The 19,329-nt window shown below is 35.9% G+C and overlaps 1 protein-coding gene across 1 annotated transcript in view; it reads left to right on the top strand.

The window, feature by feature from the left end:
• Positions 1-19,329, top strand: part of XPO6 (exportin 6) — a 115,811-nt gene that overhangs the window by 24,127 nt on the left and 72,355 nt on the right. The window contains exons 5-6 of the mRNA XM_044656758.1: positions 5,876-6,035; positions 9,688-9,765. Of these exons, the coding sequence (XP_044512693.1) occupies positions 5,876-6,035; positions 9,688-9,765 (238 nt within the window). The remainder of the gene's footprint in view (positions 1-5,875; positions 6,036-9,687; positions 9,766-19,329) is intronic.

The following is a 19,329-nucleotide window of genomic DNA, read 5'->3' as shown; positions in this document are numbered from 1 at the left end:
TAGAACTTTTTTTTTCTTATTTCAAACCTAAGTCTGCCTCTCTGGGCTTAAGTAGAACAAGTCTACCACCATTCCAGTTGAAAACCCTTCAGATAGTATGTCAGATACATGCATGTCCATCTTAAGTCTTTTCTTCTTTAGGCTAACTTTCCTAATTTTTATTTGGAATGATTGATTTGTTTAATGGGTTTTATTTGAAAATTGAAAATCACATAATCCAGAGGGATAAAAATTGACCTTAGAGGCCATCAAGTTCAACCTGCTATCTGGATATGAATCTTGACTACCACATACTTGATAAGTGATGATCTAGCTTTTTCTAGAATACCTAGCAGTCCATTCTACTTTTGGAGTGCTTTTATTGTTAGGAAAATTTTCTGTACATCAAGACAAAAATCTGCCTCTCTAACTTCACCCTTTGATTTCAGTTTCACCCTTTGGGATGAAGCAGAATAATAAATAAAAGTATTCTTTCATGTGGTAGCCCTATAAATCCTTAAAGACTGCTATCATTTAGTCTTTAAGTCTTCTCTTCTCTAGGTTAAATTCCCATTTTGACTTTTTTGCCAGTATGATGGTCTGAATGGGAGGCAGACTGCCCAGTTCCCACATACCCTACTTCAGCAAAATTCTGAAGTTTGCACCAGAGAGAAAATTGATTAAGTATTCAAATGGGAAACTATAGTAAATGGCTCCATCCATCACAGAACTTCACAAGAGTCATCCAGAAGTCCATGGGCAGTAGGAAAAGGGACTTATCCAGACAACCAGTTTCAGCACAGGCTGACCTAGTATGACCAGAGGTAAGACACATGTAGTCTATAGGATTTTGTGTCTGGACCCAACAAGTGTAGGTTGATGTGAGTTCCAAGTGGGGATGGAAAAACAAGTGTTCCTTCAGAACGTTATTGACTTTAGAGGATTTCGAAGGGAATAAAAAATAGAAGTTCCAAGAGAGGATTGGTTCTGTTCTGAGGGTTTACAGGGTGAAAGAGAAGGGAAGATGAAAGAAGGAATACTCTAATGTAGAAAGGAGGAAGAAATGGGGAGGTGCTGTGTGTTGCACTGGCTATTTCTCATAATTGGGTTGCCTGAGAAGAATATAGATAGAGGAATTTAGGGGAAAAGGGGCATCAGATAAACCTCATTCTTATCTGAAACGGACAAAAGAGGGTTGAATAGAATCCCCTGCCTGCCAGTGGTTTGTGTACCAATGTATAGCAGCTTAGGTGGCATAGTGGATAAAGTGCTGGGTCAGGAGTTAGGAAGAACTGAATTCAAATCTGGCCTCAGGCTCTTACCAGCTAGCTGTGTGACCCTGGGCAAGTTACATAACCCTATTTGTCTCAGTTTCCTTATGTGCCAAATGGACTGGAGAAAGAAATAGTAAACCACTATCTCTGCCAAGAAAACTTCAAATAGGCTTATGAAGTCTTGGACATTACTGAAACTACAGAAGAATAGTAGCAACAAATATATGCAATTCAACTGGGAAACAAGTGAAGATAGAGATGAGGTAGAGTTAAGAGAGGAAAATATCTGGGAGGGATTAGTCAGAAGACAAACTTCCTGATTCTGAAGGGGATATGAAAGGGGGTGAGGGAGTGGGGAAGAAAAGCAAAGAATTAATCTAAGGGAAGTGCTTTCTCTTACCTCTTAGGCTGTTGAGAAATAGCTGAACAATTATATTTATGTTATGGGATGTTATTTGTACTGTAAGACATTATAAAAGAGAAAATTTCACACAATCCCTGGTAATGTGAAGTGATGAACAGTGAGCAGAACTGGAAGAATAATTTAAACAAAGACAACAGTTTTTTTTAAACATTTATTAATAATCATTTTTAACATGGTTACATGATTCATGCTCCTACTTTCCCCTTCACCCCCTCCCCCCCACCCATGGCCGACGCACATAAAAGACAACAGTTTTGTAAGGAAAAATGACTTTGAATGAACAATGCAATGACTAGGCTTGTCTTTTGAGGGTCTATAATAAAACATGTTACCATTTCATCCCTGGTCATACCCTTTACATCCCAGTGATTCCAACCACCACCTTCTCATTTCTTCCTTATTTCAAATTATTCATATGCTACCTGCCATTATTTTTTCCATTATCTCTGTCCCACATGATGAAGTGGCCTTCTTACCCTTTTATTTGCTAAATAGTTCCCACTCCTTCCCCTCTTCTCCCAACATTTTCCTTTCTGTCATCCCTTCCTTCTATACTATATTTTCAGTTGCTACCTGTCTGCTGGCTGCTTCTCTACTGGCTACAAACATGTCCATGTTCCCTTCATCCTAGGAAAAATTTGATCATTCCATCTCTGCTAACTATTGTCCTGAATTTTTTCTTCCCTTTGTGTCTAAACTCCTCAAAGAGTCAGAAGCCAGACACTGTTTATTATCCCATCTCCTTTTTGATACTCTCTTCTCTCTGGGTTTTGTGATACTGCTTTCTTGGTTCTGTCCTTATTAGATCATTTTGCCCATTTTTATCATCCTCTTGTGGGAAAAACACATCCAAGTTTGTAGCTGGGTCTTACCCCAAGAATGGGAGACTCAAATTCTGTTTAATTCAGAAGCAAGAAGCAAATTTTATTTGAAGAAGTGGTTTATGGTGGCATAGTAGCCTAATAGCTAGTGGAACAGTCTGGAGGCTAATTAGGTAGCTTTAGGACTGATGGACCAGCGCAGGGGCGAGTAGAAGAGCCTTTTTAGAGCTGATAGTATGGAGTAGCAGCTCTACCATAGTGGCAACTTCCACTGTAGAGTGACAGCTTCCACACACTATGGATCAGGGTTGGCATATTTATTAGGTTCTGGGAGCTTGTCATTTCCCGTTCCAAATTCGGGTTGAAGTGTATTTTGGAGTTTGTTGTCATAGGGAATAAGGAGCATGTGCAAGATTGGGGGATTCTTCTGGAATGCCAGAGTTCTCAGTGCAACCTTGTCATCATTTGTCAATGTGAGAGGCCCTTCTAGAATGAGAATATGGTGTGTGTATGTGTGTGTGTGTGTGGAGTTAGTTATACATTCAAGGACCACTAGAGGTAATTATGTCTTACAGTTCTAAGAACATTATGAGTAATCAATAAAACAGATTAGGCACAAAGCTGATGCTCAGTATAGGATATTATAGATCCAGTACATAGAGTGGATAATTGTTCAGTCTGCAATTCATGCTTGACTGATGCTGAAACTATAGATTTTGTAGTTGATGTTTAACCAGTGCTGACTAGTGAGAAATGTTTTATTATTACCCCTCACTGCCCTCTGTCAGCCCACATCACTACTTCTCAGGTGTCCCTCAAGGTTCTAAGTTCTGGTCCATTTTCTCCATACTCTTTCATCAGATCTCATAGATTAAATTTCTATCTCTGTGCTGATGTTTTTCAAATATGTCTATATTGTCCCAACCTTTTTTGCTGACTTCCAAACTTGCATCTCCCAAATCCAGTCAGACATCTTGAACTGGTTATCCAGCAGATATTTCAAAGTCAGCATGTCCAAAATGGAATTCATTGTCTTTTCCCAATAAATTTTCACTATCTCTCACCTCCCATTGCCAATCTGTGCCAGAACTTGTTGATTTCACCTTTGCAACATCATTGAAATATACCCCCTTCTCTTTGTCACTGTCATCACTCTCGTGCAGGTCCTCATCATCTCACATGTAGACTATTGGAATTGCCTGCTGATGGGTTGGCCTGCCTCAAGTCTCTCACTCTAATCCATCCTCCATTTAGCCACTAAAGTGATTTTTCTAAAGCTCAGGTGTGACCATATCACTATCCTACTCAATAAATTCCACTGGCTCCCTTTTGCCTCCAGGATCAAATAGAAAATCCTGTTTAGCAATCAGAGCCCTTTATAACCTAGCTCTCTCCTACCTCTTCAATTTTCTTTTGCCTTATTCATTACTATGTATTCTTTGATCAATGACTTTGACTTCTTTGATATTCTAAGAACAAGACATTTCATCTCTGAGCTCAATATTTTTTCTTGCTGTATCCTCATGCCTAGAATGCTGTCTCCTTATTTTTGACTTCCCAACTAAAGTCCCAACTGAAATCATATCTTCTACGGGAAGCCTTTTCTAACTCCTCTAAATTCTAGTGTCTTCCCTTTCTTATGTACTTCCTATTTATCCTGTATGTAGATTATTTGCACATTTGTTTGCTTGTTGTTTTCCTTGTAATGTAAGCTCTTTGAGAACAGGTATTGTCTTTTGCTTCTTTTCATATCTTCAGCACTTAGCATTATGTTTGGTATATGGTAGGCATTTAATAAATGTTTATTGACTGATTTCTCTTGATAAGAAAGACAACAGGCACCAGGAGTATATATATGCATGGTGTACGTATACATGCATGTATATATACATATGAATGAAATGAAATTTCAAATGAAAATTCAATGAAATGCTTGTTGACTTGACATTTAAAAAAATTTCAAAAATATTTTTCCAGTTCCTTTAACTGATCTCATAAGGTAACCTGAATAATATATTTGCTCTTCTCTAGATGCTGTCCAGCTTCTAAGTGGTTTCCCTAAAGTGTAGTCTTCCAAACTGAACATATTATATTTTAAAGGTACTCTGACCAGGACAAAATACCATGGGACCATGCTTTCCTAGTCATGGATATTTTTTTCAATATAGCCTAAGATTATAGTAGCTGTTTTGATTGTTTTTTTTTTTTCTTTTGCATCTGAGCTACATCTTGAGTATGTCACCCATATTGTATCTGTCAAGTTGATATTTTGCATCCAATTGTAAGACTTTACCTTTATCCCTATTAAATTCCTTTTTTAAAAAACATTTTAAAATTGAAAATCCTTACTTTCCATCTTAGAATCAATACTATGTATTGGTTCCAAGGCAGAAGATTGGTAAGGCAATGGGGGTTAAGAGACTTGCCCAGGGTCACACAGCTAGGAAATTTCTGAGGGCAGATTTGAACCTAGGATCTCCCATTTCTAGGCCTGGCTCTCAATCTGCTGAGCCACCCAGCTATATCCATTAAATTCCCTCTTAATAGAGTTGACCTACTGTCTGAGGTATTTTTAGATCTTCATTTTATCAACTAATGTGTTGGTTTTTCTTTCCAGCTTTGTATTATCTATAGATTTGATGTATTATGATGACTCGTATAGGACTTTGAATGAAAAAGGGAGTTATAGGAGTTCTTTAGGACTTTATTCTATCAGTATTGTGAAGTGGAAATCCATGATTTGAATGCCCTACTTCAATGAAGACTCTTTAAGACCTATACCCGAAGGAAACTTGTCTTTTATAGCTTTTTAGGAGTAAGTTATTTCAGCTCCTAATTTAAGGATTTTTAAAAATTTTTTTATTAAACATTTATTAATATTCATTTTTAACATGGTTACATGATTCATGCTCCTACTTTCCCCTTTACCTCCCGCACTCCCCCCACCCATGGCCGATTCACATTTCCATTGGTTTTAACATGTGTCATTGATCAAGACCTATTTCCAAATTGTTGTTAGTTGCATTGGTGTGGTAGTTTTGAGTCTACATCCCCAGTCATGTCCACCTCGACCCATGCGTTCAAGCAGCTCTTTTTCTTCTATGTTTCCTCTCCTGCAGTCCTTCCTCTGAATGTGCGTTCCTAATTTAAGGATTTTTGTATTTAAAATGAGGTAAATTTTAGTGTGTTTTGAAAAGTTAGTGCTACCCAGATGTAAGATTATGTTTTGTGTGTATAACTTTTCAGATTAAACTCATGTGAAATTGAATTTCACTTTGTTTTAATAATCTATCTTGCCAAAATGAATTTCCATCTATAGAATTCTTACTAGCCTTTATGAGTTTTCTTCAACACTTGTTTGTATTTTGTCCTTCCAGTTGATACAGTCCCCTTTAACAACTCCCCTTGGACTGATCATGTTGAAAACAACTTCAGAAGAGTTGGCGTGCCCCCGTGAAGACCTTAGTGTGGCTCGGAAAGAGGAGTTGAGGAAGCTGCTATTGGACCAGGTACAAACTGTACTTGGATTACTTACAGGTGAGTGTGATTACAATTTTGAAAAAAGTGTCCATGCTGTGGTGCATCAGAGGCAGCACTGAGAATTATAAGCCAGTTAACATTTTGTTGTCAGTTCATCTGTTCAACATTTTCTAGTTTAAAAAAAAAAAAAACCAAACATATATATACATATGTATATGAATGCTTTTAATTTGAATTTTGAATACATAAAAATAATTTGACTGAACAGGAGTTTGGTGAAACATATAGTTGTGGTGTAGTAGAAAGGACACTAGACAAATATAGGAAAGGACATTAGACTATAGAAAAGCAAAGGAAGGTCATCTCCCTCAAGGGAGAAAGTTTATGGAAGAGGAGTCATTTGAGTTTAGCTTTCAAGGATAATTATTATTCAGTAGGCAGCAAGTAAAGGAGTGAGGTAGAATATTTTAAACGTATGGAACAGAGAAAACTCGGGGAAAGCTTTGGACTTCCAGAGTAATCTATGTTAGTTAGATTATCCACTATACAAAAAAATAAGTGATAGGATAGAAGGCTGGAAAGTTAGAGAGAAATGCTCCTGAAGGGCCTGGAAGGCAGTGTGGAGCTTGAGTGTTACTCAGTAGTAGTCAGGGAGCTTTTGGAGGCTTGTGAGCAGAGGGAGAGAGAATATGACCAAGATTTACATGAGGAGCACTGTATTGGGTAGGGAATAATAAACTTTTGAGATCCCTTCTAGCTCTTGGATTCTCTCACTGCTGAAGGAAGCTTTAGGACTTCTGTAGACCCTGGAAAAGGGAGAATGGGACAAAACTTGTGTGAGGTAGCAGTGAAAATAACCAAGGCCAGATTGTTAATTGACTTTCTCAAGGTTACAATAAGCTGTTAAGATTTGAACTTCTGATTCCACAAATCACTGCTTTATAATCTTCCTCATGCTTTGCTAATGTTTACCTTTATCTCCTTCATTGGCTTTCAGAAGATTCTACAGAGAGTATTTGCTTAATGAATATGTTATTTTTCCCCATTAGTTTCTTTCTGTGCACCTTGAGTATTACAAGTTAGCCTCAATCAAAAACTTGACATAATTTTTTTCTTTCTTATAGCCAGTCCTGATTTCATTCCTTCAAAATCCCTCCCATATCTCTTCCCTTTATTTTTTACCCCACTTCCTTATTTTCTTGTTGTCTGCTAATTTCCTTGAGTCTCACCTATTCTAAAACTTTATCCTAACACTGTTATTTCCTCCAGCCATTGTTCTTTGTATTTTTTCTTCCTTTATTTTTTTTTTACATCTTTACCATCAGTCACTTCTCAACCCTTTTCAATCTTGCTTCAGATTTTACCACTCTACTAAAAATGTTCCCTCCAAACTTTACAGTGGCTTTCAGTAGTTTATTTCCTCTTAGACTTTTCTGCAGTATTTGGCACATGATCACGACTATTTCCAGAATAATATCTTTTTCATTAACTGCTTTGACATTCTTCTTTTCTGGTTCTTCCACCTGTTTGACATTTCCTTCATAGCTTCCACTGGTTCGATGTCTTCTTCCCAAATGTTAAATATGAATTTACGTTCTGTCTTTTGACTCTCTTCTTTCTATATATGCTCTTCCTTGGAGATAATCATCTACTTTCTTGATTTTAATTATTAACTCTGTGCAAATAACCCCAAAATAGTGTGTACATGTAAAGATTCAACCCCAGCTTCTATCTGGGTGTCCCATTGGTAGTACTTCAAATACTTGTCTGAAACTGACCTCCTCACCTTCCTCCCCAAACTGTCCTTTCCAGTTATCATCTATCACCATCTTCTCAGTCATCTAGGTTCTAAACATTGGAGTCTTCTTTTATTCTCTTTTTACCTTTTGCATCTAGTTAGAATAGCCATGTTTTATTTAGTCTCCATAATTTTTTTTAACCATTATCTTCTATCTTAGAATCCACACTTAAGTATCAGATCCAAGGCAGAAGAATGATAAAGGGTTAAGTGACTTGCCCAGGATCACATAGCCAGGAAGTATCTGAGGCCACATTTGAACCCAGGACCCTCTGGGTCTCTTGATCTGGCTATTAATCTCTTGAACTACCTAGCTGTCCCCATAATCTAAATGATCTAAAAGTCATTGTGATAAACAGGTAAACACTGAATTTGGATTCAGAGGATCTGGGTTCAAAAGAGGTCTCTTCCAACTTGTAAAATGAGGAGGATGGGTCAGAAGTCCTTCCATTTCTAAATCTATGGTCCCATAGTTTCTTTTTCCTCAGCTTGGTTACCAGTCTTGTTTCAAATTTATCACTTCCAACTTAGCCTACTGCAATTGCTTCTTAACTAGAAGTCTGGTGAGATTATATTCCCTCTTCTCTACTTCATCCTTTATGCAGTTGCCAAAATATCTTTCATATTGACAGGTCTGACCAATGATTTCACTTTTCTGCTCAGAAACTTTTTATTTTATTTTCTTTTAAACTCTTACCTTTCGTCTTAGAATCAATACTGTTTATTGGCTCCAAGGCAGAAGAGTGGTAGGGGTAGGCAATGGGGATAAAGTGACTTGTCCAGGGTCACACAGCTGTGAAGTGTCCGAGGTCAGATTTGAACCTAGGACCTCCCATCTCTAGGCCTGACTCTCAAACCACTGAGCTACCCAGCTGCCCCCTGCTCAGGAACTTTTAGTAGTTCACTATTGCCATAGGATATTATAGAAGTTTCTGCTTACACTAATATTTAAGGACTTTTACAATCTAGCTTCAGCCTACCTTTCCAGCCTCATGTCACATTTATCCCTTTCCTGCACACTTAAATTTAAACTAGCTGTTTTTCAGTTTTTTTTCTGTTCTTTACCCCAGTTCTGTGCACTCATGTATTTAATTCTCTAATCTTTCCCCATCTCTGCCCATTGAAATCCTCCAGGGCTTAGCTATGGTATAGCTCTTCCTTGGAGCCTCCCGGGTTTACCCCCTTCCTCTAACTAATATCTCCCCCCTCAGATTTTTCTCTAGTACCCTTCTTTCTTTTCTTCATTATGTTTTATCTAATGTTTGTCTTGTGTTTCTGTGCCACTCTCTCTCTCTCTCTCTCTCTCTCCTTAGCTTCAGCCCTTATTAGAATCTTCATTCGTCAAGAACAGAGCTTGTTAGTCTTTTTCATTTTTGTTTCACCGGGTCTAGCACAACACCTTGATTTATTTTAGGCATGTAAATATTGAGTGACTGAGGATTGTTGGCAGATTAAACTCTTTCATTATGTAACCTTCAGTGGCTCACTATTGTCTGCTGCTAAATTAAATCTTATGATCATAGGATTGGAGAAGTTGAATTCTAAGGTGTCTTTCAAGTCTAAATCTAGGATCCTCTGAATACTTAATTTATTTCATTATGTACTAATAGTATTATTTTATGTGTTAGTGAGTCTTCAGTAAGATTTTAAACTTCTTGAGGGGCAGCATTCTGTCTCACAGTTTTATAGTTCTCCCACCCAAATAACAACTTAATTGATTGAAATTACTGCCAAATTGATACTCCCACTATCCCATTACATTTTTCAAGGCTGGCGTCCTTAGATCTAGTTTATGAGCTTCTTGAGGGCAGGCAGGGACTGTCTTTTGACTCTTTTTGTATTTCCAGGATTTAGCACAGTGCCCAGCACATAGTAGGTTGATTGACTTCTAAACTATTCCTCTCTTTGCAGGTATTTTGGAGGCCATTTGGGATAAGCACAGTGTTACTGCTGCCACTCCACCACCATCCCCGACTTCAGGAGAAAGTGGTATGGTCTTCAATATCATGACATTCTTTTGTTGTATATTTAGTGTCTTGGAGAGTAGTATCTTAGCCAAATCAGTCAAGATCATAACTTCCTTGACTTGTTTTCTTTTTTGTGTGTGTCTTAACTTCTTATAAGGGACTATAGTAGAAATATATAGAACCATAGATTTAGAGCCATAATGCTCTGTAGACATTTTGTAGTCCAGTTTATTTTATAGATGGGGAAACTTGTCCAAGGGCATACAGATAATCACTGGCAGAGCTGGGATTCAAATTCAAATTTTCAGCTTCCAAATACTTCAACAAAAACTTTGTTTCCTACTATTACATCCTAATATTCCTATTATTACATCTAAAAATGTCTCCTCTTCCATTTTTAAAAAAATTTTTTTTTAAACCCCTGTACTTCGGTGTATTGTCTCATAGGTAGAAGATTGGTAAGGGTGGGCAATGGGGGTCAAGTGACTTGCCCAGGGTCACACAGCTGGGAAGTGGCTGAGGCCGTTCCATTTTTATTATAAAAGAATTTATTTAATTCTGAATTTTTAGCCCTGGTGGTCTTGATACCTCTAGTCTTCTGCTTTCCTTTCTCAGTCTTGCCATACGTCCTTTCCTCTGCCAAAGCCAGTAAATTGTGAAGTTGACAAATCAGTTTTGTAGCTTTACACTGGAACTCTTCAGTGGTAGCCAGCTAAGAGATTGATATTTTAATGTGCACTGTACTTTCTGTCCTTCAATTAGCTCAGAGAGAGACCTGTAGATGGTCAAAGTAGATTGGGATATTGTGTGATTTATTTTGTTTTTACTTCTCATGCCAGTTTTGTGTTACATATACTTTGAATAAAAACCTGTGACTTTGTAGAAATGTTTAATATTCTGTGAAGTTCAAAATTATACTTATTTATTTCACAAGTAAAATGACCATTTTCAAGAATGGGTAGAAAGAAGAAATTCTGTTTCTGAGCATTTCTTGTATTTACACTAAGTAACCACAAAAAGCTTTTCAAGTAGAGTAGTACATCCTGTGAATTGGCACATATTACTTCCTTTGTAATAGAACTACATATGTTTTATTAGAATTATTTTTACATATTTCCCATAAGAAAAAGGCCTTGTTAAAATTAGACAACTTGAGCTCAAGTTGTTCAGTTTGGCCTAGCATTTGAAAGATAAAATTATGAGAATCTAATGATAAAAAAAGTGTAATAAAGTTTTTGAAGATTGCTTCTACTGTAGTTATTTATTTGCTCCATTTATCTCACTTTAGAGAGATTTTGTTAAGGTATTGCAGGAAAATTAGTTCTATAGTTAGTAATGAGCTTTTATTTTAGGATAGATATTTTTATATAGTTTAAAAGATTCACAAGGTTATTTGATAGAAGAAAAAAGAAAATAGAAACATGGGTTTTAAAATGAACAATTTTGGTTTCCTTTGGCATTTAAAAATACTTTAAAACTCTTTTTGTAATTTGCAAAAGGAAATATTTTTGGTAGTGTGACCTGGCTTTCAAATTAGATTTATCTTTTAATGCATTAATGCAGATTTGTCATTAACACTGATTCTAACTTGACTAAACAATTAACTTGACTAAAATTTTTTTTAAAATAAAAAACTATGTGTTAGTCTCCATTTAGTGGTATATGCTGGTTACTAAACAGTTATGTCTAAAGAAACCCTTAATCCTTGTAGCATGTGACAAAAAATTAATTTGTTACCACTTTATGGTTGTTTGAAATATTAAATGTAAATATGCAAGTAGATATTTCTATTAAAATTAAGTCATAACAGAAAATAGTAGATATGTTCTTTCTACTTAAAATTTGTTTCAAATCTTGAATTTAGTGCAGTGTAGTTTGAGGAACTGGTCTAAATTACAGGCCAAAGGAGTTATGTAATCCTATAAGTTCTCTTCCTCCTTTTAGAAAAAGAGAAAACAAAAACTCACAACATTCATTTGTTATGATTCCCCCTCCTTCTCCCCCAGCTCCCCCCCCCCCCCGCCTTTTTCAAACACTTAAAAAGAGGGAAGGAGTAACCTCTGCAGCATTTCCCAAAAGTAAGCTCTCCAAAATGAGGTCATTAGATTTTGCTTCATCATTTGTTTACAATGCTGATGACTTAACATTTCTCTTTTAAAAAAATATGCTTAATTAGTGACACATTTTTTTTGGTCTGTCAAAATACTAAGTTAAACTATGTAACTTGGAGAAGATTGAATTTTTCTCCTACCATAAACCCAATTATAAAGGATAGTAGGTATTATTTAACCTAAGATTAAGGAAATTGATGTTCTGAGAAGTACTTGTCATTTGTAGAAATAAACTGAACTTTACTTAAAAGAAACCCACCAAATGTAAGAGCTTGGCTCTATCTATTTAGATTCTGGTTTAGTTTGTAGCTATATTAGTTTTGGCTTGTGGGGGTGCTTTATCTAATTTCTAGTGTACATTTTTTTTAAACCCCTACCTTCCATCTTAGAATCAATACTGTGTATTGGCTTTAAGGCATAAGTTTGGTAAGGGGTAGGCAGTGGGGGTTAAGTGACTTGCCCAGGGTCACATGGCTAGGAAGTATCTGAGACCAGATTTGAATCCAGGATCTCCCATCTCCAGGCCTGGCTCTAGATCCACTGAGCCACCTAGTTACCTCTTTATATTCTTTTTAAAATAGTAATTTTTCTGATGTTAAGTATAAAACAAAGCATGAGAACTGACCTGTGGAGCTGAAGGATGAACCCTAGCTAGCCACTGATAAAGCTGGCTATAGTAAAAGCAGGATGTGATAGGAATATATTTTTTATTGGCCAAACCATAGGAGAATTCCTTAAGTTTTTTCTTGTCAGAGGCTTTCTCTGATGCTCACCTCAGCAGATGGAAGCAAGAGCCTATAATCTTTCAGATGAGATGTCAGGTTCAAAAGAATGAATACTGAGGTATTTTTGGAAGAACAAAAAAGAAAAGATGAGTTCCTCCTGCTGGAAACTTTACTATAATAGACACTGGATCAGGATCTATAACCATTGTACTTTTTCTTTCCATTTCCTCCCTTTAAATGATGTTTTATGACACCTAACATCTTTCCTTTTTTCCTGATTAGCTTCCTTTTGTTATGGTCACCTATGACATTTGCTTCCTGCTCCAGGATAGATTTCTCCCTTCCTGTCGATGATACTGTTTATTTCAAAACTTTAAGATCTACTGTTTCACTGGTTTGAGTATCTCTCTGCTAGTAAAGAGATTCTCCCTATGTTGATAGTCATTATAAGTCCTCATGACTGATAGTCATTACCTAGTAAACCTTTTGATGGTAGAACTTCTCTGAACTTAGCTAGAATAATCCTACCTAAGACAATAGATACATATCCTATTATAGCCTTGAATCTTTTCTTGGCTGGGGAGACAAGGTCACAATGTGAGCCCTTTTGGCATAGCCCTGCAGAACCTAGGGTTATTTCTCTTCTACTATGAGTCAGAAGAGTAGGATTTAAATGGAGGTTAATGTTTGTCCTTTTTATATATTTGTTTACTATCTCTTTTGAGAAGCTACGTAAAAAGTAGTAGTATTAAATTTTTTTTTTTAACCTACACCTTCTACCTTAGGATTAATACTATTATTGTTTTACTATTATTGGGCTAGGCAATGGGGGTTAAGTGACTTGCCCAGGGTCACACAGCTAGGAAGTGTCTGAGGCCAGATTTGAACGTAGGACCTCCCATCTCTAGGCCTGGCTTTCAATCCACTGAACTACCAACTGCCCCCTTTAATTTTTTTTAAAATTCCAAACGTAGACACCAAATAACATTGGTGTTTTATAAACATAGAACAGAAAGAAGACTATATATGAACTTGCAAATCTCTTATGCTCTAGTACTACTTGCTTTTCTTTTAAAATATGTAATAAATTTGACATGCAACTTTCAAAGCTGTTGTATATACCTGTGATTTTTTTGGGGGGGGCCTTTTCTTGGCATTAAAATTTTTTTGTTTAATTTTTTCAATATTTTTACAATAAAAACTATTCTGGCTTGCTTCATTTCACTCTATATCAGATCATACAAATCTTTTTTTCATAAACTATCACACTTTTAACCTTATAATAGTTTCTCATTATGTTTATATGTAGGGATTAAAATTAAGGTTGGACTAAATATAAGAGAATGTGGTCACCGAAATTAATATATCTCGAATCAAATGACTTTTTAGCAGCTTTATTTACAAAATACAGGGAAAAGAGTAGAGAAATGAGAAAGGGGTATAGGAGATATCTTTACTATCACACTAGATAATTACTCTGGCTTGGTTCAAACCAGGCAGGACTCGTTAACCCTCCACTGGAGGATGCTCAGCCCGAGGACTTGGTGGCGAATAACCATGCGGTCTCCTCTGGCAATTAATCTCTCCAGAAGCCAGGAAAGGAGTCAGCCTTTTCACTTACCCATGTGGTAGTCCGAAGGGGAATATCCAAGAACTGTCTTACTAAAAGCAGTTCAAGTGCCAGAGTCCCAGCTCCTCCATGATCCAGATTCAGGACAAAGAAGAGTGGTCACAGGAAGTTTTTTCCACTTTTAAAGACCCTTCTTTGCATCACTTCTGTGCCTTCTCCCACTTTGTGGGGACCAATAGTAGTCTATAACTTTGCTTAGGATTGCCCGGGGGGGCAGTCGGTCTTTTCTGAGTTGTCACCTGCTTTAGCATTGTGGACCTCCCCGACTTAGGCATTAAGTAGGGTGTATGTGCTTTTGGTGATTAAATTTAAAAGTAGGCGAGGGGAGAGTTAATCCTATCTTCACATATATAACATAATTTATTGAGTTATCTTCCAGGGCAGAGCATCTCCTTAGTTTCCAGTTCTTTGCCACTACAAAAAGAGCTGTTGTAGATGTTTTTGTATGTTTGGGTCTTTTCCCTCTTTAACTGCATTTTTTTTTGTTTGTGCAACATCTTTTATGTAAAACTTATTTTTATCTTTTGTGATCCTCCCTCTTAGCTTTAGTCATAAACTCTTTTGTCCATAAATTTTCAAGGTAATTTCTTCCCTTCTCATCTAATTTATTTATGATGCTAGCTTTTCTTTGTGAATCATTGATCCATTTGGAACTTGTCATGAATAAGTAGTTCCTTGATGTGTTTGGGAGAAACAGACCAACTTCTATGTTTAGAAGTTGTTGCGCCCTGTTGGAGAAGCTTTCTGTCCATCAGGACTTGATTTATGACTATATTTTGCTATTCACAACAAAATAATTGTCACATTTATTGAGGGTTTCCTTTTGGGCAGTCAACTTTTCTTTGCCTGTCTGCTGTTTTTAGTCATCATCTACTCTACCACTTGTCTTCTTATATCTCTCTATGCTTCCTCACATGCTTTTCGTCTCTGCAACCCACCATATTAAGGAACACAAAGGAAAGATTGAAAGTGAACTAGCTTAACTTTGCCAAAGTTGCATGCTGTAATAATTTTTTTTGTATTTGGAGCTAGTCATTCATTCATTTTATTAATTTATTAATTCATTTATTTATTTATTTATTTTTGCATTATTAAACCCTTAACTTCTGTGTATTGGCTCCTAGGTAGAAGAGTGGTAAGGGTGGGCAATGGGGATCAAGTGACTTGCCCAGGGTCACACAGCTGGGAAGTGTCTGAGGCCAGATTTGAACGTAGGACCTCCCGTCTCTAGGCCTGACTCTCAATCCACTGAGCTACCCAGCTGCCCCCCTAGTTATTTTATTTTTAAAACCCTTACCTTCTCTTTTAGAATTGATATTATGTATCTGTTTCAAGGCAGAAGAGTGGTAAAGGGTAGGCAATTGGGGTTAAGTGACTTGTGCAGAGACCCACAGATAGGACATGTCTGAGTCCAGATTTGAACCCAGGACTTCTTGTTTCTAGTTCTGGCTCTCTATCCATTGAACAACTTAGTTGACCTTGGAGGTGGTTATTTTTCACTAGTCACATAACCATTATGTGTAATGATGTCTAAAATGTTTCCCTTGTTCACATTACTAAGGTTAGGATAGCACAACCAGGTATATGACTGATGTTTGAAGATAAAAAGTCTTGGAGACTTGGGAAATATATATTGGGTTTAGTTGATCTTTAAAGTTTTAAAAAATGTAATTGTTATTTTGATATTTATTTTCAGATATGGCCCTCCTGGAGCCATCTCTTGTAACAAAGAATTTAAAAAGAAAAAAGAGCATTGTCATAAAACTAAGTGAATACAGAATCTGATAGCATATGCAGTGTTCTACACCCATATCTCCCACCCTCTCCAGTGAAGGGGAGAGGAAGGGGCATATTCTCATTTTTTCTTTGGGAACAGGCTTGGTTGTTATGAAGTATTCAATTTCTTTTTTTTGGACTTTGTTTTTGCATTGTTTTCTTAGTTCTGCTTGCTTCTCTGCATCAATTTTCATGCCTTCATATTTTTCTTTATAATCTTCATATTTCTTTCCTAAGCTTCAGTATATTCCATTACAATTTGTATTATCCATTTACTTAGCCATTCTTCAGTCAATACATTTCTGTTTTGTTTCTCTTTCTTTGCTACTATAAAAAATTCTGCTATATAAAGATATATTTTTTTGTATGTGAAACCTTTTTTATCTTTGACCTTTTGGGTATATATTCTTAATAGTAGATCTCTGAGTCATTGAGAGACATTTACTTAGGCATAATTCTAAATTATTTTCCAGAATTTTTGGACCAATTTAGCAATTCTATCAATAGCATGTTAATCTGCCTGCCTTACTATGTCTCCAGTATTGACTAGTCACATCTTTAATCATTCTTGCAGATGAATGCTGTGTATAAGGTGAAAATCCAGAGTAGTTTTGTTTGCATTTCTCTTATTAGTGATTTTGAGCAATATTTAATATGGTTGATAATAGTTTGCAATTATTTTGAGAATTATTCCTGTTCTAATTTCTGATTCATTTTGTTTTCACTACCCATCTTGAATTTTGTTTCATTTCATATTTTATTTATTTATATTTATATTCTTTTATTGTTACTCATGCCTTTCTAATGAAAGTGGACTTGAGAGTATTTGGGGCATCCAGGGTACATATACTCATTTGTGTACTCACATAAAGTACTAATTTTCTTTATTTATAGATTTTGAAAGGAGTGAGAACTATCAGGAAATATCTTCCCTTTGCAGTTTTAGAAACCCAAGTTCTGGGATGAATGGATAGTATTCATACTTGGACAGAATCTCAACAAACATTTTAAAATAGTAGTATGTTTCAAACTATTGCCAATAATAGTTATATTGTGATTATTTGCAGTATGAGCAATGGTTGTTGAATTTTTGTTTGTTAAAAAAACTTAAATATTAATTTAAAAATAGTTTTTGTATGACTGTCCAGTGCAGACTTGTTTTTCCTCAATGTATAAGGTTGCATTTGAGCTGGTAAATAACACCAGAAGATAAAAACATCATTCAGCCGTGAGGAATGCTAGGCAAAGTCTGAATTTCTCAGGACAAATTCTTTGGATCAGATTTCATTTTTGATATACATTATTATGGTTGAATTGTTAAAGTTTGGTTAAGTTTGCATTAAAAATATGGCGGAAAGTGTTAATGAAAGCAAAACTATTTAAAGGCAGCAGCAGTGTTACCACTTTGATGACAGATTGGTAGATTTTATTCATAGCTTAATAGAAATGTTTAGACTAGGAAGAAACTTCCACAGAGCATCAGGTCTAGGTTTCTCATTTCACAAAGGAAAAGTAAGGCCCAGAAAAAAGGAAATGATTTGCCAAGGGTCAAAAAATGAATTAGTGACAGAATTATAACTAGACTCTCTTCATTACATTGTGCTACTTTCAAGTTGAAATTGTGGTTGATATCTTCTGTATGTGTTTAGTTAAATGGAATTCATTTTGCATTTATTTTTCTTTGTAAATGATTCACATTAAATTGTAATTATACATGAGGCCTGTCTTGTTTTTTAATAGCATCCTTGATTTTCCTTATAGCTATAGTTTTTGCCTCATGTGGTCATATTTTCTTTTAAAGTCTAGCTGCTTCAAGGAGATTTCAATCTTAGTGGAGATAAAGGTTCTGGAGATATAAAGGAATCTCTATTCCTTGGTTTTATTATTATTTTTTTCTGTCTTTCTTCAGCATGAATTTTGTAAATTGTACTCAATCTTGTTCAGTCACTTCTCCCCCAGGGTCAGGATCTTAAAGTGTCATTTTCATATTTGTGTATAATAATATAGTCAGGTCCTGATTAGTGCAAAGGATCCCTTAAAGTGGTCATAATATTCAGATTAATATTGACTATTTCTATTGGACTGGAGCTACTTACTATATTTTATGTAAATGTAACTTTGGATAGATTGAGTTAGAATTCTTAATAGTTACTTCAGAGGATTTGTTATTTATATTAATCAGAACCTAACTGTGCATTGTGTGTTGAGGTAATGGAGTCCAGAGGAGATGGGGTCCAAATGTATTGATTCCATTGCCATTGATGAGAATAGATTGCTATAGAAATGTTGGTATATCTGTTGTATTTTGTATATTATATTTTCATTTAAAATGCTATTGAGATGATATTTTGTAATCTAGTTCCATCCTATGTTTTAAACAGAATCATTTTCTACCTACTTTTTGCTGTTTTGTGAGGTGATAATGCAAATAATCTTCCACTGTTTTCTCCCACCACATTTTGTAAATAAGTTTGATATTTAAACTAGTGTTGACCTTGATTGCAATAAATCTTCTTAGTAAGGAGAGCAAGTGTTTGCTTGAAGAGGTGGTTTTTAGGCTTTGGTTTTCCTTTTGCTTTACATCAGTGAAACTTCTGTAAGAATGGTTATTTGCATGAGAATATTTCTGTAGAAGTTTGACTAGAATAGAGTAGTTGCCACAAGACAGAATTCTTAGTCAATAAATTAATAATCTCTTAGTTAAATGAAGAGAGATGGTAGCCAAGGGAAACAATAGTTTAAGATATGAAGAGCAGGGCGAAGGCACAGATCAAAATACATTTGCAGAAAGTGGTGTGAAGCTTCATGCAGCCTTTGGAGATGAAACTGGAAAGAAGACCACATTCAAATGAGAAAGGGCATAGATAGACAACTCTGTTAGTGTTTGTATAAAAAGCTCTTTGTAAGTGATAATTAAGTGACATAACTTGGGTCTCTTCCCATCTTTAGTGTGCTTCATGAAGATGTAGTGATGCTACTGAAGCAAAAAGAGGTGAGAAGACTGGAGAAGACTATGCTTGGAGAGATGGAAGGGACACAGTCTTCTACAGTATTGAGAGATCAGTTTTGAAAATAGCAGAAAAGAGGGATGGAATAATAGGGAAAAAACCATACATAGTTGTTTACTACTGATAAACATCAATGTAACATTTCCTTTACCATGGAACACAAAATTTAGTAGTAATGACTTACATTTTTTCAGTACTTTTTAAATGATCATTTCAACTTTTAAGGTTTTCAAAGAAATTGTGCTCATAACCACTCTCTGAGATGAGAAAACTAAGGCCCTGAAAAATTAAGTGGCTTGGCCAGAGTCTCATAGAAAGTAAGTGTGTGGGGTAGGA

Source organism: Gracilinanus agilis, chromosome 1, assembly GCF_016433145.1.
Source record: "Gracilinanus agilis isolate LMUSP501 chromosome 1, AgileGrace, whole genome shotgun sequence".
Classification (NCBI taxonomy): Eukaryota; Metazoa; Chordata; class Mammalia; order Didelphimorphia; family Didelphidae; genus Gracilinanus; species Gracilinanus agilis.
The sequence above is the reverse complement of the archived record's forward strand: the minus strand, read 5'-3'. Positions and strand labels throughout refer to the sequence as shown.